Raw genomic sequence first — 25,415 nt, forward strand, 5'->3', positions numbered from 1 at the left:
TGTTATGTTACTGGAAGTGTAATGTTTCCCACTATGCCACTTTACTATGCGACTGCATACATTGTTTACAGTGTTCTGTTCTAGTTTTCATTTTTGCACTGTGTCTGGGTAGGAGTGTACAACTGTAGCACAAGTAGTCCATTGTATATAGATGCCTAAAGCACTCTTTTTTTTTTTTGTTCCTGACAGTAAACTCAAAACTAAAACTGTACAAAGGGGTGAAATGTTAAAGCTGGATTCTAAATCTGAATGATGTACAGCGATCACATTAGTGGATCCTAGATAACGTCCGTTTATGTTTCAGGGTTTGCGCACAATCCGTTCAGCTTTTCTTTTGTGTGAGTCAGCATTGCTGTACGAATGAGTACCGAATGATGCCAGAGCGCTTTAGATGGTTGTTAGTGTATCAGAAGCTACATCTTTAGACTGCACATCTTTTCACACAGGTTTCAGATGAATTAAAGTTAATAATGGCGGTGCTCGGGTCCCACTTAAGTGTGCTGTTGCGGTTACTGGTTGTTCTAACTTTCTGATTGGGATGTTTTTGAATTTTGGACAAAATTATTTATTTATTTAAGATGCAAAAGTATTGAATAGTCCTGCTGTACATAGATACACTGTACGGTCAAAAGATTTTCAACAGCCGAACATCACACCCTGCTCTGTTGTAGAACATATATTTTAAAACAATGGGTAATAACATTAACATTCCCGTTAACGGCTCTTCCATCCTCCACTAGTTTGGGAAAGCTTTCCACTAGATTTTGAAGGGTGGTTGTGGGAATTTGTGTTCCATCAGCTAAAAGAACGCAGGTCTTCCTGGAGCTTGTTTTGTGCTCCATTGGCATTGTCATGCTTGAACTTCTCTTGGCTCCTTAATTTAAGATAAGGGAAATCTTAATTCTTCAGCACACAAACACATTGTAGACCCTTCTAGACCATCTAGACATCACTCAGTGGAGTGTTTGGGTTGGATAGAGAAAGAGACGGCTGTGATGGTCCAGTCACGACCGAGGAGAGCTGCGGAAAAGACGCAAACTGTCTTCAACCATGAGTTTGGCTTCATCCTTGTACTTATTCTTGACATGAAATCTCTCCATGTCTAATCAGTAGTGCAGCTGTGATGACTATAAAAAACAAATTGCTGAACCAAGTGACTTTAGTTAAAGTTAATTAGTTATAACATGTGCCTGGTAGGTGGTGTCTTTAGGCGAATACTTCATACACTTTTTCAGAATAAAATATTACCGCAAACCCAGTTTAAGAATTGTTGTCTTAGATACTTTCATGACAAACGTGGTAACCATGAGGCCACCATGCCCTCCTATTTTCAAAGAATCGTTCATCCGTTTAAAACCGCAGGTCAGAGTGCTTTACTGTGACGTAATAGCAAAGAAAAAACAGAAGGTAGTCGCAGATTCTCACTACTGAAACTGATTAGGCCACGGTCTCATAACGAAACATGCCGTGATTCATTCACATTTTGCTCAAAGACCCTTTTTTTTCCCCCATATCATCAGAAAACATCTTAGCTTGTTAATCTTGTATCAGACTGTAGGACTTTCCTCATTCGCTAAACTGCAAAGAGGAAAAATGTGCAAAGAAAAAAAAAAGCCGTGACACATGCAGGGTAATAGTTCATTTCTACTCCAACACACTTTATTGTACTTCCTTTGCCCATGCTGCTAACCGGTGTCTTGTTATATTTAAGAGTATATAAATAAATAAAACGAGGAAGTATGAGCAAGAGGGCTTGTGTGTGAAGCTTCCAAATACCACAGCTCAGTAAGAAGCTGCTTAATGTTCCTTAGCTGGGTTTGATATTAATTATAACACAGCAGTGATCTTAATTGAGGTTTCTGGCAATAGGTGTGAGTCATGAAGCACTCAACTGGCTGACCTTCTGGCGAGCATGTGCTTTTATTGAGAAATACACGTTCACAAAGCTTTAAAGTGGCTCTGAAATGTAAATCTTCTCTTTGTCAGCAGCTTGAATAAACATAGTTGCAGGTATTTCATGTTTAGTTGTAGCTTCGTTTGTTTAATTGCCTACTGCAATATTGCTTTAAACAGTACTCTTTCTCAGGTGAAAAAAGAATCGACGATCCTCTTATTCTAGTCGATCGGTAGAAGGTCTGGTTTATATCACACCGTTAGCATGTTTATCTAATTCTCTCTGTATTGTCTTATACATCTTTTTGTTTTTGTTTTTTGCCGGTAAATAACTTGGGAACGGTTTCCTGTTTTTCATTTCCCAACAACTAGCGGTCAACAACTCCTACGTGACTAAAGCCAGGTTTCAAAACACAAAGGCTTTCTTAGGCTCATGACTTGTCTGGACATTAGATTGTAGTTATTAACCTACAATGTATAAAAAAAAGCTTGAAGATCAAACTGGCATCAAGGTTCCAGTACAATTTACAGTAACATTAAAACAGTACTGTGATCGCTTACGTTATATAAAATAATACATCACTCACTAATAATGTGCTTATGCTTCTGAAAGATTGATGTATAGCTGAGCTGATTTGATGTCAGGGACTGAACCATGGTAATTTGATAGTGCTGGGACTTGAAACTACAATCTTCCGATCAAAGCCTTAGTCGCAGGTAGGTTGGGGTCAGAGCACAGGGTCAGCCAGGACACAGCACCACTGGAGCAGAAATGGTTAAGGGCCTTGCTCAAGGGCCTAACAGTGGCAGATTGGATCCTCCAATCAACAACCAAGAGTTCATCAATGCATGATGGTTGTCCAGTTGTGATTAAGGCTTTGAGTTACATGTGAAGTCTTTTTAAAAAATAAAAAAAAAAAGCATTAGTCAAGGATGCAAAGGTAATGTATTATACTATATACTACAGAAGATATTACAGTTTTGTTTTGTTTTTTTTAATTACTGTTTCATTTAAATTTATAGTTTCATTTAAATTTATATATATATATATATATATATATATATATATATATATACACACAGGCTTAAATTAACGTTTTTTTAATTAACACCTTTTCTTTAGAGTTTAGCATCTAATTTGACCGGATCCTAAATATATTACAAAGCCATTACATTTTTTCCCCAGGAACATATCATCTGTCCAGTTTGAGTTTTAATTTATTTTGAGTGATTGATCCATAATTTTGGTGTCCCTCAGTATCTGTAGCATTTATTTTGTCTTAATTATGGTAAAGGGAATAGGAGTATTGCTGTAAACCTCTATTGCTGTAAGGAGTAAACCTCAGGCTTTAAATCATTCTGGAATTAAAACATTAAATAATACTTCTGGTGCTTCTACTTCTAATGTGTTGTTTGGTGTTGATTTTTGGTGGATTTCCTGTTCAGTGTTAGAGGTTAGAAGCTGCTTTGCCAGCACAGGAGGATATCATTAGAGCAGTTACAATACCATTTAAGTTCAGAGATCTCAGACAGACGGTTTCTCGGTTCGCTCCTCAAAACAAAAGAGCAAAAACATCTTTTTCCGTTCACTTCATGTTAACGAGAACTCCACCGTAGACATTATAGAGGCAGCAAACTTTGGACTCGGCATTAAATCAACAGTTGAAGCTTTGAAAGTTGTAGTACAGATGAGGAGGTGAACAGAGAACTTGATAGACTGAAGCACTAAAAGTCCAAAGTGCTGCTGCATCATTCTTTTGAAGGTGACATTAGACCAGCATTTTGATGGGCAGGAAAAAATCCAAAATAAATCTTGGACATCACTGAAGAAACAGGTTAATTATATATATATATATATAAATATACAAGTTGTTCAGAGTGGATTTTTCCTTTAATTATGCCACTTTATTGCTCGTAATTGCTTCTAGTTAAACTTAGATGACCGGAGAGATGGCTGTGTTGATGCATGCTGTATTAGGTTTTGTTTTGTTTTTTCCTCAGAATGGAAATTTTGGTGGATGGAGATGGGAAACGTTCATATTGTTTGCTCTGTTAGCTATTAAAAGTGGCTCTGAAAGTAACACAGTGTTCCTAGTTGTGCTCCTCAAGCACCTACTTTGATTTATTGCCCAAAAGCTTTAACTCCAACGGTGCTTCATGGTCCTCTAACCATGATTGCTTAATGGCGAGGCAATATCATCATAAACATCTGGGCAGAATGGATTACAGGTATTTCCTCCAACCAGTGACTGATTTATGACGAACATCTAGCTTTTTTCTTGCTTTTCTATGGAAAAGTACTGCTTGGTGTCAGTTCCTCACTCACTTGTGGAGTTACACATACTTTCAGAAGTAGAAAGAATTGAACTCTACCATGGTAGCATAGAGAAAAGACGTCTGTTTTATTGACCAGCTTTTAAGAGCTTTTTCACTGGGGCTTGCTAGAGTTTTGATTGTGAATAAAAATAGATTGCGTTGAAATGTAGCCCATCACCTTTCAACCCTTCTATGAACCAAAACTGTGTATTAAGTCTTGGATCTCCACAACTTGGGAAATTAATTTAAAGTCTATGTGCAAAAAAAATGCCAGTTTTATCGTACAGTATACTGTAAGTAGCATGGACAAATGTAACTAGGCATACAATTATACAGTACATCGTGGGCCAGACTCTGAGATTAGTTTGTGTGTACTTGACATTTCTTTATACAAAGATGACATGTTTGCTGCTTAGTACCAAGCCTGTGTGTCATTTGAGAAGTCTGATGGAATACCGGGGCACTGACTTTTTCAAATCTGTGGAATTATTTGGTAAAGCAGGTGAAATACTGAAACACGCTAAAGCTTAGATCTCAAGACACTGGTGACATCCGTACCTGACAGTATTAGTTCTGACATTAAAGCTAGGAGAAACCTAAACAAGGATTAGAAAGGAAGTGACTTGTATGATAGACATTTGCAATATATGGATAAATGTTTGTGGACTTCAGACGATCAGGTGCTTATGAGTTTGGAGGAGTATTGCTAGTAGTAAGGTCTGGTGCTGATGTTAGGTGAGGAGGTCTGGGAATCAGACTGTGTACCAGTTCATCCCAAAGGTGTAGTGGAGTTGGGTGCAGTGGAGTTCTTCCACTGCTGGTCTTCATGGAGCTCACTTTGTGCTCAGGGGTTATGTTATGCTTTAAGTTCCAGTGAAGAGAAAGCTTAAGGCTGCAGCAAACAAGACATCTCATACAACATTGTGTGCTTTCAGATTTTTGGCAACATTTTGAAGAAGACCCTTATATAGGTGTGATGTTCAGGTGCCAAAACTTTTGTTTTGTTTATTATTATTATTATTATAACAAGTCCCATGACTTTAATTATTATTAGCAGTATAATAATATGCGAATAATACTTGTAATTATTCGTATATTATTATTATAATTAATTAATTAATATTATTATTATAATTGTTGTTGTTAATAATACTACCGCTAATAATAATACATATTATTTATTTATGAAATAATTATAGCAAATTAAACGAGTAAGATAAAAAATTATGAGATATTAAACAATAAGACATTGGGGGGTATAAAATGTAAATAAATATAAAAAAACGTAAATAATTTCTAATGTAACGTGTAATTCTGCATTATTAAATATGAGTCAATGTAGGTTTGTGATTTCCTTCCTTCCTTCCTTCCTTCCTTCCTTCAGTATAAAGTGAATATAGCCTTATATACACACGTCCTTTTATTGAAGTGGCTTCTAGCGATTTAAATATTTACTAATAAATTTGTAATAAAAAATTCTGATAATTTCCTGAACTACAGAGTATTTATCTCGTGACCCTGCTGTACGTACGTTTAATGATTTCAGCGATTTTTCAGCTTTGTGCTTACCAGCCAGTGGTAATCACCATCGTGCTGTTTAATCGTTGCACTCTTTAATCTAGGTGTAACTGTAAACTGTAAGTGTGAAGCAGTATAAGCACAGCATAACATACGTAAGTGTAAAAGGAATGTGAGAATCCTTGATGGCACCTACGTACAGGTGGCATTTGTGGCCAGTAATTACCCTCCTACGTTCACACTTCATACTGCTGTAAGAAACCATGTGTTTGTGTCGCATGACTTAAGTAAAGGATAAAACAATGGGCTGTGCTGTTTTAGGAAAACAAGCAACAATAGGCTAGTGTGACTTTCCCACCCCAGTCTTACAAAAATGTCATGTCTCAAAACATGTTTTGTTTTCCTATTATGTAGCTGACATTTTTGCCAGAAACTGCTAATTTTTTTTAATTGTTTATCATTATTATGACACTTTTTATTTATTTTTTTTATCAGTTTATAGTTACATTAATGCTGTGGAACAAGTGCTTTTCTTGCGATCTCTTACCCAGACAAAGTGTTGAAACTGGAGACGCCTTTCATAGATGTTTAACAAAACTCCTTACATAAAAACATAATCATTTTAAAAAGTATTATTAGTTTTAGATTGTGTGCATCTACTAAACAAGTTCCTGTCAATGAGTCGTTACTATAGAAACCGTAACGTATTCAAATTATAGAATCGCAGCTGTATGTTACATCGCATTATAGCTACAGTTATAGAAAATGATCATCTGACCAATCAGGTTTGAGAATTCAACAGCAATGTTGGGTAAAGAGTAAGTAGTGTTTTATTGTATTATATTGTTGCTTGAAATTGTCTCGCAACGTTCGTGCTAAGGCTTTATACTCCCATTTTTTTGGTGGACGGCTCATACGTGAATTTTCTTCCAGGGGACATCATCTTTAATGCCAGAGACCCCGAGCTGCCTCCTGACTTTATTTTTGGAGAGGATCCCGAGTTCTTGCCAGAGCCTTCGGAGCTGCCGGTACGTCTGTCTTTATTGAAATGTTTACCAGCTTTCTCCTACCCAGCTTTCTTACTGTGTGTCTTGATTGAAGATCTAGAACGATTGTGCTATTAAGTAGCATTTACAGCAACTAAATCCTCATAGGAAACTTCCTCACTTCCAGGCCTTCCTAATAAACACACCACCTTAAACACGGCAGTCGAAGCCTTTTTAAAAAGCGTCTCTGTAGAATATTTCGTTTTATGATACTTTTTTAAAAACATATTTCACATCTCCACACTGTCATGGTTAAAAAAAAAGGCATGCAACTATGAATATATGGTCAGTAAATTCGCTTGCATGTGTCGTAGGTAAACAACGAGTCAGAAATTTCAAGCCAGCATTTTTTTTTAAAGCTGAATAAAAAAAAAATAAACCCTAACAAAATAAACCACAGAACAGCTAACTGGTTATGCTGCTGTGATCCCACGTGTGTAATAGTTTGTGTTTTGGTCATAATTGATTCAGTTTGAGTTTGAATCCAAGAGCCATCAAGCTGCCACTCCTGGGCCCCTGAGCAAGGCCCTTAACCCCCAATTGCTCAGTTGTTTAAAACAAAACAAAAAAACACAAAAGAGAATGAAATGAGTTGCTCTGGATAAGGGCATCTGACTAATGCTGTAACTGTATGGGGATGTTGGAGTTCAGAGGTTAATGTGTAGGTCTAGTGATCGGAAGGTCATCAGTTTGAATCCCAGGGCCATCAAGCTGCCACTCCTGGGCCCCTGAGAAAGGCCCTTAACACTCAAGTCTGACAAATTATGCAAATGTAAATATAGGACGGTCCCAGAATTTAGTATTTTTCTTCTTTTTCTTCTTTTTTTTCTTTGAAAGCATTCAAAATGATCCTCAACAGGCTACTACACTTCTACCGTTCACCTTTCATTAAACCATCAGTTTTTTTTTTTTTGTTTTTGTTTTTAAATACAGCTAAAAGTCATGGGGCCTTTTTACACCTGGTCACTTCATGTGTTTTCTCTGATCCGATAGCTATCTGATTTGTTAAAACTGTTCCATTTACATTAGGCCACATAAATGCGTCTTGGCCAATTGGATATCAATCCGATCTTTCTACTCCCGCCCAAAATGCTAATATATTTGACCTCATTTCCGGGGTAATTGAAATGGAACACGCTTTGGTGTATGCGATTTTCAGAATGCAATCAAAAAGGAAGACTAAAAAAACTTGTTACAACGGTTAAGCATTTACTTAACAGCGATGCACGACTCGTGAGTCACTTGCAAGTGACGTACTTCTGTTTGGGAGGAGTCTAGCGCTGACGTATGTGGCTTGAACAACCACGTTCATTTACACCAGTCCAATTACATCTGAAATGCGTCCCAGACCACCTCCTGAAGTGGTTTGAATGATTGGATTTATATCCGTCTCGAAAACCTTTCGGAGGGCATTTAGACCTGGTCTTTTTACGATCGGATAGCTATCCACTCACAGCCAGTGAGATTGTAAAAATGAGATTCAGAAGCTGTGTTAAAAAGATTAGATGGCCCAAAAAGTTTTGAAAAAATATCACAAATAACTTCACAAAGGCTCCCAGAAGTTTAGTGCCTTTAAACCAGCTAAGCAACAGAGACTAGTTGCTTTGACTTCCTGTTTAGTGGCTTGTTCAATCAGATCACTTGTACTGATATGTGTAGCTAAGTCAAAACTTATGACTGTTTCGGAGCTCTGCTGTGTTTTTTATTTTTTGTGTTTTACTTTTTATTGTGTGTGTGTGTGTGTGTGTGTGTGTGTGTGTGTGTGTGTGAATTTTGGAGAATGATGCAACTCTGTTTGACCTCTGTTTCTGAAAGAAAATGCAGGGCTCCATAGAGATCAATGCAGTCAGTAGTTCCCTTGTTGTGAACTGAGCTGTTTCCAGATGATTACACATCTCACTGTTCTACTTACTGTAGATGACATACTCTCAGAGCTGCCGTGTTTCCTTTCCGTCCATGAAACGACATGTTTTTGCTGTTGCAAGTAATAAACATGTCTGACAGACCGACAGACACCATCAGAGGAGCCTTACAGTGAGAGACGGTGTCTGCTGGGAAGCTTCACAGTTCACAGGCCTGCTAGGTTTTGAGCCAAAAACAGAACAAAAAAAAAAAAATATTCAGGCATGTGTCGACCTCTTAAAATGGAAAAAAACACACACAACTTTTCCACTGTTGACACTTTAGAGTTTTGATGGGAAGTAATGAGTGTCATGCTCTAAATTTAGCACATCTGGACTGTAGTCAATGTATTTTTTTTTTCCTCAGATGGTTTGTATTGTGTTTGTATTGAGACAAACAATTAACTCTCATGAGATATTTCTACCTGCTAAATGACTACTTATTTCTTTTGTTTTATACACATATACGTTTATATAACAATAGATATGTTCCGAGTAGATTTCTGTGAACATCTGTTTCAACTGTTAGACCCACTGTCTGATCTGGATACGAAAGCGAGCACCAACGTCTGCTGAGCTATTTTTTGCGAATCTAAAAAGAAAAATAATTCCCAGCTTGCGTAAGAGTTTTTGGAGACGACGACTGTTGCTCATCGTCTCCTAACTCCAGCTGGAAACGAGAAGGGGAAGCACATCCAGAATTGTGTTTACCTGCTTCTTAACATGTTACACACATCTGTTAGGATGAGATCCAGCCTTCTTTTTAGTCTCTTTCCCTCTCAAACACATTGAACATTGTGTTCAGTATCCACCGTTTAACGGTTCACCTTCATGACGTCGCTCCGTAGCACTGTCCGTAATTTCTTTTATTTGTTTATTTTTTTTAACAATTGCTCTGTCCAGATGTTTCTGCTGGATTGGTTGCTCCTGTCGATCATAACATATTTCATTCGTGCGGCAACACGATCAGAAGGACGTCTTGTAGGTTTATCTGCAGCTGTGCACAAACACCAGACAGCACTTTCTCTGTTTTGTAGATCGGATTGAGGTTGCCAAGTTGAACTCCAGAATGAATGTCGTAGAACGTCAGGCTCTTTTGCAAGCCCTCAACTTATTTTTCACCTGGCAGTAAACATCAGGCTTTTTCGGATCCCTTCGTGAAATTCCTGACGTCTCGGTCAAATGTTTATCCCGCTTACAGTCTGACCTGGATATTATTAGCTGCTAAGCTCCGTGTTGTTTCTTTGGCTCAAGATGTGGAATAATAAAAAAAAAAAGCGGAGCTGACACCCTCGTGTTTACGGGTGCAAACATCTGGGATTAATAAGGATCCTTTCCAAAATTAAATCAATTTATTTTATTTTTTTTGAAAGACGGGAACTTTTCCTGAGCACTTGAGGAATATTTAGAAGAGCATGCTGCGTCTACGCTTTGTCAGCTTTGTAACAATGAGCCACATGTTCCAATAGGAGCTTGTTATATTTGACCAGTGTCTAAAACTTTTTAATTATTTATATCACTTGCATTTTTTTTGTCCAACTAAATTGTACATATACATTATCCTATAGAAGACACTGTTACAATAAATTTAGAGATGAAAAAGAAAAAAAAATGTCCTAGAGGTTCTTCTTCAAAGCGACTTTTTTTTGTTTTGTACCTTCTTTTCTATTGAGTGAATTTTTTTTTTTTTTTTACATTTTATACAACATCTAGCATTGTTCCTGTATATGACATTTTCTGTTGCTTCCACTGAGAACGAAAAATTTCCCCATCGTTATTTGGATAGTACTGCTACCGCCACCTCCTCAAACACCACCCTGGCCGTCTAACACAAGCAGAGGTTCTGTCCATGCTTCCCCCCCCCCCATATATTCATATTTGTCTATCAAACAAGTAGACAGGAAAAAAAAATACTCCTTTAATTGACTTTTGCAAAACAAACACGCACATTGATATGTGGCTATGTTTAAGCGTCAATGCTGTCACTGTAACACAAACTTCTCGTTCTGTAGATCTCCTGCTTTACTTCACACGCCAATGTTTTTGGTTCAGGAACACACAAGTACGTGGCAGCACTGATGAAACACAAGCGAACTAAAATGTCATCAAACAATAAAAAGACGATTTTACTACATGCGGTTAAACATGGAGAGAAAATAAAAATGCCTGACGGAATAAGATAATATATCTTTTAGGTGTAAAAAGTGGTTATTACATTAGCTAGCACTGTTTAGCTTGGGCACATAGATTTCCAGGCAACCTGGAGGTCAGACTTGGGAGCTTTCTCTTTATCTATCTATCTATCTATCTATCTATCTATCTATCTATCTATCTATCTATCTATCTATCTATCTATCTATCTATCTATCTATCTTATCTATCTTATCTATCTAATCTATCTTATCTTATCTAATCTATCTAAACTATCTTATCTAATCTCTCTATCTTATCTAATCTATCTATATTATCTATCTAATCTATCTAATCTATCTATATCTATCTATCTATCTATCTATCTATCTATCTATCTATCTATCTATCTATCTATCTATCTAATCTATCTAATCTATCTTATCTATCTATCTATCTTATCTATCTATCCTATCTAAAACCAAAACATGTTATTCTATGCCATATGTTTGTTTTTTAATTTAACTGCATTTTTTATTTTATTATTTATTTATTTTATTAATAAATTTTTAATAACTGCATCACAGGCTAGCAGAATACACTCAGAGGAAAGCGCCCTCCTCCGCATACACGAGCTAACAAGATGGCCACAAATGTCTATCGTTGCAGCAACAGTCAGTAACCCAACAGGAGAGAGGGACAGACATCCTCTACGACCCTCAGCCACGGCTGGCTGTGGCATCATGATCAGGACTCCTTGAATCACCGTGTTTCCTAACACCGGAGCAAACTCTTTCCTGTTTTCTCTGTTCAAGAGCTTTTTCTTTTTCCATGTTTCGGGATGTGCTCTCCATGTGTTCTCAATAACGGCCGCTCGCTAGCAAAACCCACCCATCGTTGTCGAAGGCTTCATAGCCTCCCAAACCAAAAAGTTAGGCAGCGAACAGAATGTCCGTATGTATGTACTGCGGTCAAATAAAATAAGTCACCACCGATATATCAGCCTCCATTTTCAGCACATGCTGTCATGCGTAACGCTCTGCACTGACCACAGGCCTTCACTCAGCACACCAACATAACAGTGCTGCTTTGTTTCGTTCACAACACACTGATAAGCAAGCAGTATGAAGCTCTGCTCTGCAGTATGAAGCTGTTGTATTCGAGAGCTTTTATGCTTTATCACTAGAGCGCATTACCCTCTTCATCATGGAACAATGCATCATATCTTATAGTAAGCCTCGTGACTGATGTTTGCATCAGACCAAAATTCATGTTTGTGCCGAGCTTCTCTTTGTGTTTTTTTTTCTAGTCATGGCTTTAAAACTTTTTTTCTGTTCTGCTCTTACTTTACTCGTATATGTGTCCGAATAAATAAATGTAAATCCAGTTCATCTACGATGTGTTCAATGTATATTTAAAGCGCTAAAGTGTGAAATCTTGCAGCTGGCATGTTGTGGCTTGTGTGGTGGTGTTTTTTTCAAGGACATTTTTAACAGGAATAGCTCACATTTCCACCTCATATTCCAAACGTACTGAATCACTCAAAGCATGTTTATTGTCAAATGTTTGCTTAGTTCGTTTAGAGCTAAGAGTCTATTGAGCCCGATGAGTGCAATATTTGTAATCACACCCCTGGTTTTTATGGCAGCTCTTATTAAAAATTGGGTGTAACCGTCTACATTAGAGACCGAACTGTATGAAATGTAGCAACTATTTGTCGTTGGTCTGTAAACATGCTACGTCAATCAATGTTTAGTCCCCCTGTGGTGGCAGATTAAAAGTAAAGGTTTGTGCATATGAATGTTTTTATCATGCTGCGTATTATGATTATCCAGACTAGAACTTCTTTATATTACTATCCTGAATTATTTCTTGTTATTCCACAAATAGTGATAAAACCCGGTTATTTCTGTGTGAAGTTCTCTTCTATTATTGGCCGTTTTATACTGTAAAATCCTACTCTTTGTGAATATTAATGGCGGTTGAAACGTATTGATTGCGTAGCATAATGGCCAATTATCACAAGAAAGCTAATATTAATAAGCTGTTGGCGATCATGAGAATTGTGTAATTTAAAAACCTCCTTTGGGTTTGCGGGCGCGTACAGCCGAGGTCGCGTCCGCGTCTTTTTCGTTTCTTTTTTATTTAAAAGAAAATGCATTCGTAGTGAAGGGCGCTTTGCTTTAAATGAACACTACAGGGAATGCCTTCCATCTCTCCCATTCTCTCAAATGAGTCATTTTACTTTAATTATCCCTGACTGTAATGCAGCGACACCGCTGTGATGGCGCAGTGCAAGAACTTCATTCGGATTTTAATTGGTGGTTTTCGAGCTACTAAACAAAGAGACGCTTATTGTGGGAAGTTAGCCGAGGCTGCGCTTATGGCTGCGTGTGGAATATGTGACTTTACAGCCCTGGGAAAATGAGAGCAGAGATGAAAGCCTTTGGCCGCGCATCTCGCCCCTGGCTTTTTAGCAAACTGGATTTGTAGTCTAGACGCCACGTATATCTAATACTGTTTGATTTCTCGGTTAGGTTTAAATTAATGATCCGTGCGCTGCTGTCTCGAGGTTTAAACTAGAAACACGGTACAGAAATATTTCATCTCTGGAATAGTGCCACTGTTAAAAGCTGTACGTTAACGGTACTGATATGAATTCTGTACTTTTTGATGTACTCAGTACTTTTGTTTATAATAGTGTGGATGGAAAAAAATAAATAAATAATATTAGCGACCCATTTAGCCTTACAATGACAGGATATCACCTCTACAGAGCTTAAGTCAGTACTGTTTGGCATCCAACTCCCCTTCTTTTCCCTCCCAGTGTTCATGATTTCCCATCTGTCCCCACTGTGGGGTCTCTTATTAGTGTACGGGAATGGGATAAGCGCTCACGGGCAGACTGCGCCCACTCATTGGGTGTGTTTTTTTTTTTTTTTCTTTTTTCTTTAATGAGTCTCTTGGTTCTGGACTGAGGCATGACAATAGAGTGCCAGAGGAGCTTGTTCTTTGGCGTAATCCACCCATCCATCCACTGGCCTTCATGTTACCATTAAGCTGCCAGGAAAACCCACAGAGAATCTTCTAGAAAGTTTCTCAGAGCAACAAATACAAAGCTCGCCATGTCAAAGCTTGTACAAGCTTATGTTCAATCCTTTTAATTTCTTATGTTGCAGCAAACGGATTCATAGTGTTGGTTTTGCTGGTATTGTGTATAATGGTACACGGTGGATTTGGAAATGAACTTGACAGAAAGGTTTTATGGGAATTTGATATTTCTGCGAAGCAGGGTGTCTTTTTTTTGTTGTTGTTTTTTTTCAAAGATATTCTTTTTGTATACTTATCTGTTCTGTACCTTAAATGAGCATGACTGGGATTTTTCTGCCCTAGGCGTAGTCTTGTTTATAAAGGCGCTCCGCTCGACCCTGCAGGATTAACCATCGTTCGTATAAACAGTGTAAGTGGTTTGCCTGGTATTCCCTGTATAAGCACCTGTAGTCTGAGAGGGCACTGGGAAATACCCAAAGTAAGCACGTGTTTAAACCCAGACAGCCAGGAGAGTGAAGGCAACAACTATATGTCTACAATAAGTCAGTAGAATAAACAAGCAGCGGCTGTTCTGATGTCCAGTGAAGAGCTCATTTTGCGAGCTATTTTGACTGGCTTTCATGCAGCAACAAGGCATTTTTTTCATAGTCTGAGACAAGACTGAAGCTGCTTACTGGAGAGGACAGATGTACATATGAGCAAAGTGACTGCTAGATGTTTGTTAGCCATAATTTATTCTGTCTATTAATATTTGATTGAAATAATGTGCACACAGGAGATTCAAATTTATTTCATATAAGTATTAATTTATTATTATTATTATTATTATTATTATTATTATTATTATTATTATTATTATTATTTTGGATGGGGTTTTCATGGGTTTTTTCCCCCCTATCCGAAAGGAAATTTTCTGCCCCTTATAGCATTCAGGGATTTTTTTTGTTTCTTTTGCTTTGGTTAATATGAACACCTTGACCCTGTCTTGCTGGCATTTTATCATGGCACGCATAAATATAAGCTGGAAGTTCAGCACTCCCTGCGGGAGAGTCAAGGTCAGGAAAACTGAATGGTGGCCGAAGTTCCAGCACTCTGGCAGCATTTTTTACTCTCTTACATTTTTGCACAAAGCGACACCTTGCATCCTGTACAAAAAAAACAAAACGCCACAACAATAAAGCTCAGAGTGCCCATAAAGAGTGATTCCAACCTAGACTCTCATGCTTAAACCTTGCTTCCTCTTCCTTCCTGTTCTCCAGAGTTATGAGTCTGTGTGATTATTGGAGCTTTTTATCTGCACAACCCAATAACAGACATGGGAATGTTTTTAGACCTACGGTTTATCACACTCATCGCTGTAACTGATGATGGACGTCTCAGGAAGAGGGAGTAAACACTGTGCTGTAGAAGATGCCAGTGAGCTCTGGAGGTCAGATTAAATGGAATGCATTGCTAAGGTTTTATGGACCTACTTCAGTTTCTTAATTTGGCAGCGAGACTCTGTGTGTTTTGCATGTTTGTGAATAATAGAATTATTGAGTTGATTCGTCACAGTGGATGTCTCAAGCTAATTAAGGAATAAAGCGACATGGCGTGCTGTTATGGGGAAATGATTAAGAGCCGGGTGGTGTGATATAGCTCAATTGTCCTGAGGAACAGTCGTACCTCTTATTCTTACAAAGACCTGAATTGTTTCCCGAAATGGTATAATATACGTTTCCTCACCTTTCAACAATAAATTCCAATTTAATTTTATTTGTATAAGCGCTTTTAACATTGTCGCAAAGCAGCCTTAGAGAAATTAATTATTAAAAAAAATATATATATTAAGCGTGTCGAGACGACATTAGTGAAAGTGACGTGACATACTTAGCCGCTTAATATATATATATATATATATATATATATATATATATATATATATATATATATATATATATTTATTTATTTATTTATTTATTTATTTATTTATTTATTTATTTAAAAAACAAAAAATATATATATATATTAAGCGTGTCGAGACGACATTAGTGAAAGTGACGTGACATATGGCTAAGTATGGTGACCCATACTCAGAATTTGTTCTCTGCATTTAACCCATTCAAAGTGCACACACACAGCAGTGAACACACACACACCGTGAACACACCCGGAGCAGTGGGCAGCCATTTATGCTGCGGCACCCGGGGAGCAGGCTGTGCCTTGCTCAAGGGCACCTCAGTCGTGGCCGGCCCGAGACTCGAACCCACAACCTTAGGGTTAGGAGTAAAACTCTCTAACCATTAGGCCACTACTTCCCCCGAAAGGAAAGGAACCGTCAGAGGAAGCAAAATCAAAAGGGAACCCAAATGAATTGGATACCGTATAGTGGGATTATTTAAAAAAAAATAAAAAAAAGGAAAAATTCACTTCTATAATTAGATGGATTTCGAAGATTTCTGATATTCAAAGAGAAGATGCCACATATGGACCTTGAGGACAACAACCTCCTAATCAATACACAATTGTATCTGAATGCACTCTCTGGTGTTTATAACAGTTTATAATCACACCCTTTACAGTAGTGTCACCCAAATGAGGATGATGTTCTTCTCTTTTGAGTCTGGATTCTTTCAAGGGTTCTTCCTCTTCCATCTGGTCCTGGAGGACAACAACCTCCTAATCAGTAGACAATTGTCGGAGTGTATCTGACTGTAGAAAGGACATTATTCATAATAACAACCTTTGCTGTTTCTAACAGTTTATAATCACACCCTCTAGTGTCACCCAAATGAGGATGAGGCCCACTTTTGAGTCTGGTTCCTTTCAAGGGTTCTTTCTCTTCCATCTAAGGAAGTTCTTCCTTGCCACAGTCACCTCGGTCACCTCAGGCTTGCTCAAAGGGGATAAATACAAACACATTTAAATAGAAATTTTTGTACTATATTTCTTATGTCTTGTAAAGACAATGTCCATTGTTAAAAGCTATTTTAGCTATTTTTTTTGTTGAGAGCTCCAAGCAGAAGCAGGGCATCAGAACGGATCAGGCAGAGCAGAAGTGGTCAGGATCACTCGACATCTGTAGCTCGACAGCAATTACAATTACTATACAAGTCTGTGTGCTTGTTGTTTCTATAGAAACAAGATATTAGAATGAGCGCATGAATATAAACCTACTGACAGAGCTGCTGTTAAAGAAAACGAGCCAAAACCTTCTGATAGTTTATCAGTGCTGTTTATCTGTGCAACTGTTTTGGCACTCGCGACTGGAGAACTAGAGACTAGAGAACTAGAGACCACTGCAATTAAACTGACTTGGATTTATTGAATTGCTGTTTTGGTTTGCTCTGATTTTAATCCCCCATCTAGTCAAAAGCTTAAAAAAATAAGAAACGTTGAGTATCGAAAGAAATATATGTTGCTTTACATAATTCCAGCAGTGTCTGTGCACAAAGCTCGATGGAGGCAGAAGGCACAGAGGATGCAGTGCAAATTGGGCACTTATCAAGCTACTGCTGATTATGTAATGCACGTCTTTCCAGCTTGCACTAAACATCTAATATGAACATTTTAGGTTCAAATATGTAGTAAGAATGTAAAGCTCAAATAATCACTGGTTTTGGCAAAGACCTGTTAAAGCAGCACCTCCCGTATGTTATTGTCAGGAGTCCATGAGAGCAAAATTGACCTCACATCACGGTGACACTAGCCAGTCCAGGTATATCAATCAGCTTGCGTATGTAGAAGAGGGTAGATAGCGCTTTTCTCAGAGTCTGTTACACTTGCAGCATAGGCAGCTTCAAGTAGGCTGGCTTCTTGTGTTTCAGAGGAAGCGTCTTAGGGCCTTTTTACACCTGGTCACTTCATGTGTTTTCTCTGATCCGATAGCTATCTGATTTGTTAAAACTGTTCCATTTACATTAGGCCACATGAATGCGTCTTAGCGAATCGGATATCAATCCGATCTTTCTACTCCCGCCCAAAATGCTAATATATTTGACCTCATTTCCGGGGTAATTGAAATGGAACACGCTTTGGTGTGTGCGGTTTTCAGAATGCAATCAAAAAGAAGACAAAAAACCTGTTATGATGGTTACGCTACAAAAAACTTTGGGAGGAGTCTAGCGCTGACGTATGTGGCTTGAACAACCACATTCATTTACACCTGTCCAGTTTCATCTGAAATGCGTCCCAGACCACCTCCTGAAGTGGTTTGAACCATCGGATTTATATCCGTCTTCGAAAACGTTTCGGAGGGCATTTAGACCTGGTCTTTTTTACGATCGGATAGCTATCTGATCACAGAAAACGCATGAAGTGACCAGGTATAAAAAGCCCCTTAGATTTCAGTTTCCATGGAAAAGGGAGAACTGGCTCATGGGGGTGGATTGGCTGAGGCTGAATTAGAAATTGGGGCAGAATCAGTGCCTGCCTGCACTTGCATATTGTGAGGTTTGTTTAACTTATAGGTTAAGTGAGGTGGTTTCCAGTGTCAGATCTCTATCACAATCTGTTTGTTTTTTGTTTTTTTTCTCCTCCATGAGAGTGTCTTCAGGCTAGAGGACTTATATGGAAATGAAATATCTTGTGGATGTTCAAAAACATTACATATAACTATAAATGGCTGAAAGGAGATATAAATATGTAATCATTGGCAAATAATAATAATAAAAACACTATGATAGGAAAGTAGTCCAATTCAGCATTGGTAACATCATCACATCAGTATCTCATTGATTATTATGCAATAACTGCATTATTCCTTTATGTAGTTAGTTCTGTTCTGCTCATTTGATTGGCTGAGCTGTGTGGATCACTTTGCTCATCTCTGTTCGTACGTACAATTGTACTGACATGGCGAACTAAATACTATAGACATATAACTTCAGGCTTAAATAGATGTGCCAGTTTTACCAGGAATGCCTTCAACAGGAATGTACAAATTAACGTGAGCTAACTAGAGGCTAGCCGTCGAGATATAAAGCCAGTGTGGGTCGTACGGGATCTGTTTCTGACAACAGAGCAAAAATGAAAAGGACATTTGCCCACTTTGTGTTGGAAATATCACCAGTTCTTCTGATAAAAATTTGTTTGTTTATAGAACAGTATAAAAGCCTGGTACAATCCGTGATTACCCACGACGCTCGACCTGCAGGCTACAGGATACTGAGTGCTGTAGGCGGCCCGATTTTCTGTATCCGATAATCAGTGTTGTTTTATGAACTAATATATTGAACTACTGTCGTGTCGGTCAGCTTTGAGGTTCATCAGTGAACATTTAAAGACTTCGTCAGGAAGGAACTAGCGTTAAGTCTATAATGAGCTCAGAAATGAACCTGAACTATTAGTTCCTCTGGAGCTCTTGGTTGAAAAATTCTATTCATATGCAAACTGTTATAGAAAGCACATTATTTAAATTTAGCATCCAGTGTCACCTAAATGAGGGTGAGGTTTCCTTCTGAGTCTGGTTCCTCTCAAGGTTTCTTCCTCATATCATCTCAGGGAGTTTTTTCCTTACCAGCGTCACCTCAAGCTTGCTCATTAGGAAAAATTGTTAGAGATGTATAGGAACTTAATTTTTAATTATACTCATGTAAAGCTGCTTTGAGAATGTGAATTGTTAAAAGCACTATTCAAATAAATTGATTTATTTTATTTGTTGATTATATATCAGCATTCCTTTTTATGTTTTATTCCTTACGTAAATAAAACAACGACCCTGCTGATGTCTGGCCGATGCCACCGTTTCCCTAGACATTTCTGATAACGTGTCAGACGTCACACAGAACTCTCGTGCGTGTGGGAGTGAAGTCCCAGGGTTTGGGAAAAAAAAAAGGGCGTTTCCTCTAAACTGTAGCAAGTAGCGCAGAGTCTGGAGGCGTTATGCCCACGGCACATCTGTCCTTGGCACAGCTCTGGCAGATTCAGCCAATGTGCATTTAGTACTCCTGATCTCCTTCTGAAGATGTCTCTTTGATTGCAAAAGCTTTGAGGACCAAACAGGAAAGGAGGATGTTCAGGTTCCATTGTGGTACATTGAGCTTTCATCAGCAATGGCAGACTACAAGTGAAAGCCCTTTACTTCTGCAATCTGACGTCTAACAGATTTAATCGCATATTATTGTTGTAGACATGCCCAAGTCCTGGGTATGGAAAGAAATATGATATAATTCAGTATAATGAAGTAGATAAATGGATATGAATATAGATATGATAGCTACAAGACAAACAAACGCAATTAATTTGTTACGCCTACAGTGTGAAGCATCTATATACTGTAGTTCATTCATTCATTCTTCATAACTGCCTGGTCAGGGTTGTGGTGCTATAAATGAGGCTGCTGAGTGGTTTATATGTTGGGAAACACAACCACACAAGTGGAAATTAAAAAAAACAATCCCATTCATATCTCTAGTTGAGACTGGTTATGTACTTGGACCGATGCAGCTGAGTTTGAGGAAGTGCCAGAGTCTCAGATCCAGAATTCACACACCTTGCTGCCAGTACTGGAATATCTGTCTCTGGGTTTTCTTTTTTGGTAACACTGTTTCCCAGCAGGGGGGTACGGTGGCTTAGTGGTTAGCACGTTCGCCTCACACCTCCAGGGTTGGGGTTCGATTCCCGCCTCCGCCTTGTGTGTGTGGAGTTTGCATGTTCTCCCCGTGCCTCGGGGGTTTCCTCCGGGTACTCCGGTTTCCTCCCCCGGTCCAAAGACATGCATGGTAGGTTGATTGGCATCTCTGGAAAATTGTCCCTAGTGTGTGATTGTGTGAGTGAATGAGAGTGTGTGTGTGTGTGCCCTGCGATGGGTTGGCACTCCGTCCAGGGTGTATCCTGCCTTGATGCCCGATGACGCCTGAGATAGGCACAGGCTCCCCGTGACCCGAGGTAGTTCGGATAAGCGGTAGAAAATGAATGAATGAATGAATGAATGTTTCCCAGCACATAGTGGCATGATTCCGAAAAGATATTTTGGGCTTACTGCTTAAAAGAACTGAAGAACTAATCTGAACAAAAAATCTTAACTAGTATTACTTTTGAACTATTACTAGTTGCATATGCACTGCTGTGCAACTTAGACAGCAAAAGCTGTCATGCATCAACATGTATAGTACTATAGTGGGAGGGTAAATATGAGAAAGGTGTGTGTGTGTGTGTAGGGGTGTGTAGGTGTGTGTGTGTGTGTACATAAACTTATTGCTGTGGTGAAAGATTGCTTTGTCCTGCTCCAAATTCAAGCATGTTTCCAGGCAGACAGGACTTTCTGCGTGAGTCACACTGTAAATATTGCGTCACTCTACCTGTGTAGGTCTTTGTTTTATTGTTCCCAGCAGAATATCCAGCACAGCTATCACACTCTCGCCAGCATTGTGGGTTACTGGTTACATTCGGACAGCTGTGGGAGTTCGAGGTCTTCTTTGACCGCTCTGCAGAATCTCCCTGCTGACACAATGTGTTTTTCTCTGGTATCCTTTCTCTCTCCTTTCATTCTCCCTCTCCGTACTTTCAATAGCCATCTTTGTGTTCGTACAGTACCCACGCTGTTGCGGGAATCCCGCTTTTGCTGGTAACCGCTAACAGGCCGTGGTGATGTCGTCATCACCGGCGTGTGTGTCCTGCCCTCTCCTCGGCTTCCTGAACAGCCTGGAGAGAACGGACCAAACCCTCTCAGACACAATGAAACTTTTTCCCCACCCTGATATCGATCATCAGGGCGAAGCGTGTCCAGACGTCCAGACACACAGAGGTCAGCTGAATAGGACGGTCCATTCGGCAGAGTTATTTTCGGCACTGCTGCTGAGTGGTCATGTTTTTACAGCCTCAATACTGTGCTCTCTCTATAAAGCAGCACTCTAATGGGTTTGACCTCTGACCTGGGCACAGAGAGCAGTGGCATTCATAGAGCAGTGACTGATTCCTCTGTGTGTGTGTGTGTGTGTGTGTGTGTGTGTGTGTGTGTGTGTGTGTGTGTGTGTGTGTGTGTGTGTGTGTGTGTGTGTGTGTGTGTGTGTGTGAAATATGCAGTGAAATATGACTTGCTAATAATGTGTTATTATTCTATTTTCCTAAACTATTTATCTAAATCGCTTCATTTGAATATCCTCATATCTTGATTCATTTTTAGCAACAGACAGCTTTGAGTGCGGTTACAAGCCGTTGTAATTCATATCACATGGTGTATATTAACATGTCCATTTCTGTAATAATGGCTAAATCACAGTGAAGGAACTGGTGAAGGAGGCAGTTATTTATCATGTACTGTATGCTACGAGTCACTGCTTTCAGAATGTTTACACGATGGAGGAATTATGGTTTCATTTTCCTTAGTAATCTGACAAGCTAAGGTTTGGTTTTGTTTTTAATTTTTAACATGTGAGGAAAAAGAGAGTGTGAAAAGGAAGAACTGTTGTAACATAATGTAACTGAAAGTAGGAACTTATTTCAGAGATGTTCCAGGAAAGTCCCTGAATAGAAATATAAACAGATAAAATGTATTACTTATGGATATTTTCATTAATAAAAACGTGACACTTGGGAGAATACGACTCTTTAATGATGTGGTTTTATAGGAAAATCATGAACCTCAGTAAAGGCTTAACACTATTTTGTTATTGACTATTTATTTTACTCACTTTCTGTCTCGTCTGTTGTTTTTTGTTTTCCTGGACGAGATGCTAGTTTCAAGAAACCGTAGTTTGATCATGTGTGTGTGTGTGTTTCCCCGTTCATACTCTCAGTTTAGTCTGAATCAGAGCACAGTTCACATAAAAAATTGCTAATGTGTAAGCTGTCATGTGTATGAGAAAGTTTAACACTGTATGAAACCCGAGACTGCCTGACTACTGCTACCTGATACTACTTCTGTTTGCACTGGAACCTGAATGAGAACACAACTTGTTTCTGCACTGTTTCAGGAAGTAAAGTAACATACGTGTGAGAATTAGTCAATGAGCTTCATTAGTTTCCACAATGGAGCTCAAAAGAGGTGAGAATCATAGTAGCACCAAGATAATAATAAAAAAAAAATAACAAGAATATGGTTTAGACTGATGTAAGATGAAGGCAAATGTATGGGGATTTGATAGAATCGAGTGAATCTAATGAACCAGACCAACGCTGCACGGACCCGGGAGCAATCACGCTCGGGTTGGGACCGCAGCACAAGTGTCCAGTGTGATGATAACCATTTTCTTCTTCGCTCAGACTCCGTAACACACTCAGAATATTAAAAGAAAAAATCTGTCTGCCCTCTTCTGCATGCAAGAGTTCATAGAATCTCACGATTAGCCGGTGTCCTAGGAGCGAATCTTCTTTGCAGCTTTGTACTTTTTTAGAGCTATTTAAGTGAACTGCACTGCCCGGTGTTCATGGATCAAATCTGGTAATTATGGATTGCAAGTCTTTATCAGTGAAATCATGTCTGTTCTTATCGTAAGACATTGTCCAGAAAAGAACTCCTCTCATACAGAGACATGAGAACTCCAACTTTCTCATGACCGCTCCTCCCACGTGGAATCTTGATGATTTCGTTAGAATGGATAATAACATTGCTTTTCTCTGGGTCATCCTGGTGTTAGGTATGAGAGTCATGAATCACCATGATATTGCTCTAAAAGGTTGCAACGAGTGCAGTGAATAAGAGGTCAACACAATTTTAGTAACAAAAAAAAAAAAAAAACCACCCACTCTAAACACACCTGTATAGGGGAATTTCCCAGAGTCTGGCTGTAAAGATTGCTGGACTCTATACAGAAAAGTTGTCTCATCGCATTCTTTTCCATTATCATCAGGCACCATCTTTCCCCTGAATTATCATGTCTGTAATAATAAAGGCTTTGAGCCTGAAGCGACTGGTGCTTTGCAGCAGATTAGCTGTTAAGTGAAAAGGTAGAGGACAGTCCCTATAACCTGCAAAAAGCTTCTATAGATAATGGTTTAGAGGCAGAAATTCAGGTGTGGTGTATGTGGTGTGTGTGGTGTGTGTGTGTGTGTGTGGTGTGTGTGGTGTGGTGTGTATCTATCCGCCTCATCTCTCTGCTTGTCAATGGTTTGCTATATATATATATTATTGTTTTTTGTGTGCGTGTGTCTGCTGCAGCAGACATTCTGTCCATTTCTGACCATTAAGCTCGGCATGCAGCTGAACCTCCATCATCTCTCTTAACATTCCTCTACAGGCATTTCAATTAGAGCCATCAATTTCAGCTGCATTCTCCGGATTGTCGGCTTAATAAGCTATATGACCTGAACCTGAATGAACATCCAGTCCTCTCAAAACCCCAGCTTAATAAAACCTGTATGACTCATGAGTCATGGAAATAGTGAAATTTAGAACTGTATCACTGCGTATAAAAGTGTCAGCCGTTAAGATGTGCGTGTTTTCAGCCTTGGGTTGATTCAAAGAAATCGTGTTTTGATGATTATTCAAATGGCTGGGTAGTTTAGCAATCGAACAATATCGAATTATATCATAAAATACACAGAGTATAAAATAAATACATTTACATTTAATGCCTGACATCCTTATCCAGAGCGACGTACAAAAGTTCGCTAGGTTACATACCATCAACCTAATACTCTGTGGTGTTTTTTTTTGTTTGTTTTGTTTTGTTTTTTTTGTTGTTGTTTTTAATATACACGTACAGCAAACAGGGAAAAGTGCTAGTTTAAGTGTTTCAGGAAGAGGTAGGTCTTCACCCGTCGTTTGAAGATCGAGCTGTAAAACATCCTCTTACCCTGAGAGATGGAGGGACCGGTCGAGCAGTGCTAGTAGGTCAGAGGATGCGTGGTGCAGTTAGAAGGATAAATCAGTAAAATAATAAGTCTGTATAAAATAGCATGCAACTGAATCTACTGCTTCTCTAAATGAGATTGTGCAGCATGGAAGCTCATGCCCATGGAGGTTTCTCCAGCCTGATAAATCCCCAGGAAACTGAACCACTATTTCTAACATTGGCTTCGCTAGCGCCTGAAAATGTACTTGATTTGCTTTGTGAGCTGACATGATTCGCTAATCTTTCCCTTCAGGATTTTGGTGATTTTGCGATTCCAAAAATTCAAGCAAAATCAAGCACACGCTGAGATATTTAGCAATCTGCTAAAGCCCTCTTCAATTCACCTGCGTCAAGCTGTCATAGTTTAAAAAAAAAAGAATCCTGTGCTTGAAGTTATGCCAATTCATGTAGTTTTCAATAAAAAAAAGCCCATAAAAATTGTCATGGCCTTAAATCAAGCTCTTTAGGCCACAACAATGTCAAAACCTTTTATACTTGCTAATAGGCTGTAACCTGTCTGATTGGGATTGGATGGTGAAATCTAGCCTGAATTACTTTCCATCTGCCCTTGTGGGTTTTTTCACCACTAATCTAGCTGGTATCATCATCGTCGTCGTCATCATAGTGACAATTAGTCAGTGTGTTAGTTGACTAGTCTGCTCAAAATATGCTGATGCGCTATTATGTTATTACCCTTATTAGCTGTTTTTAAATGCTTTTTCTTGTTTGTTTCTTTCTATCTAAGATTCTGTGTCACTGCAATTTATTTTAAGGCTTTGTAAGCCTTCGTGCATCAGGAAGCAATT

General features: G+C 38.7%; 1 protein-coding gene across 3 annotated transcripts in view; it reads left to right on the forward strand.

The window, feature by feature from the left end:
- The window catches only part of babam2 (BRISC and BRCA1 A complex member 2), a 79,282-nt gene that overhangs the window by 2,239 nt on the left and 51,628 nt on the right, over positions 1–25,415 (forward strand). For all 3 annotated transcript variants that reach the window (XM_060879210.1, XM_060879209.1, XM_060879208.1), the window contains exon 4: positions 6,661–6,755. In XM_060879210.1, coding sequence (XP_060735193.1) covers positions 6,661–6,755 — 95 coding nt within the window. The remainder of the gene's footprint in view (positions 1–6,660; positions 6,756–25,415) is intronic.

The sequence above is a fragment of the Tachysurus vachellii genome, chromosome 10 (assembly GCF_030014155.1).
Source record: "Tachysurus vachellii isolate PV-2020 chromosome 10, HZAU_Pvac_v1, whole genome shotgun sequence".
Taxonomy (NCBI): Eukaryota; Metazoa; Chordata; class Actinopteri; order Siluriformes; family Bagridae; genus Tachysurus; species Tachysurus vachellii.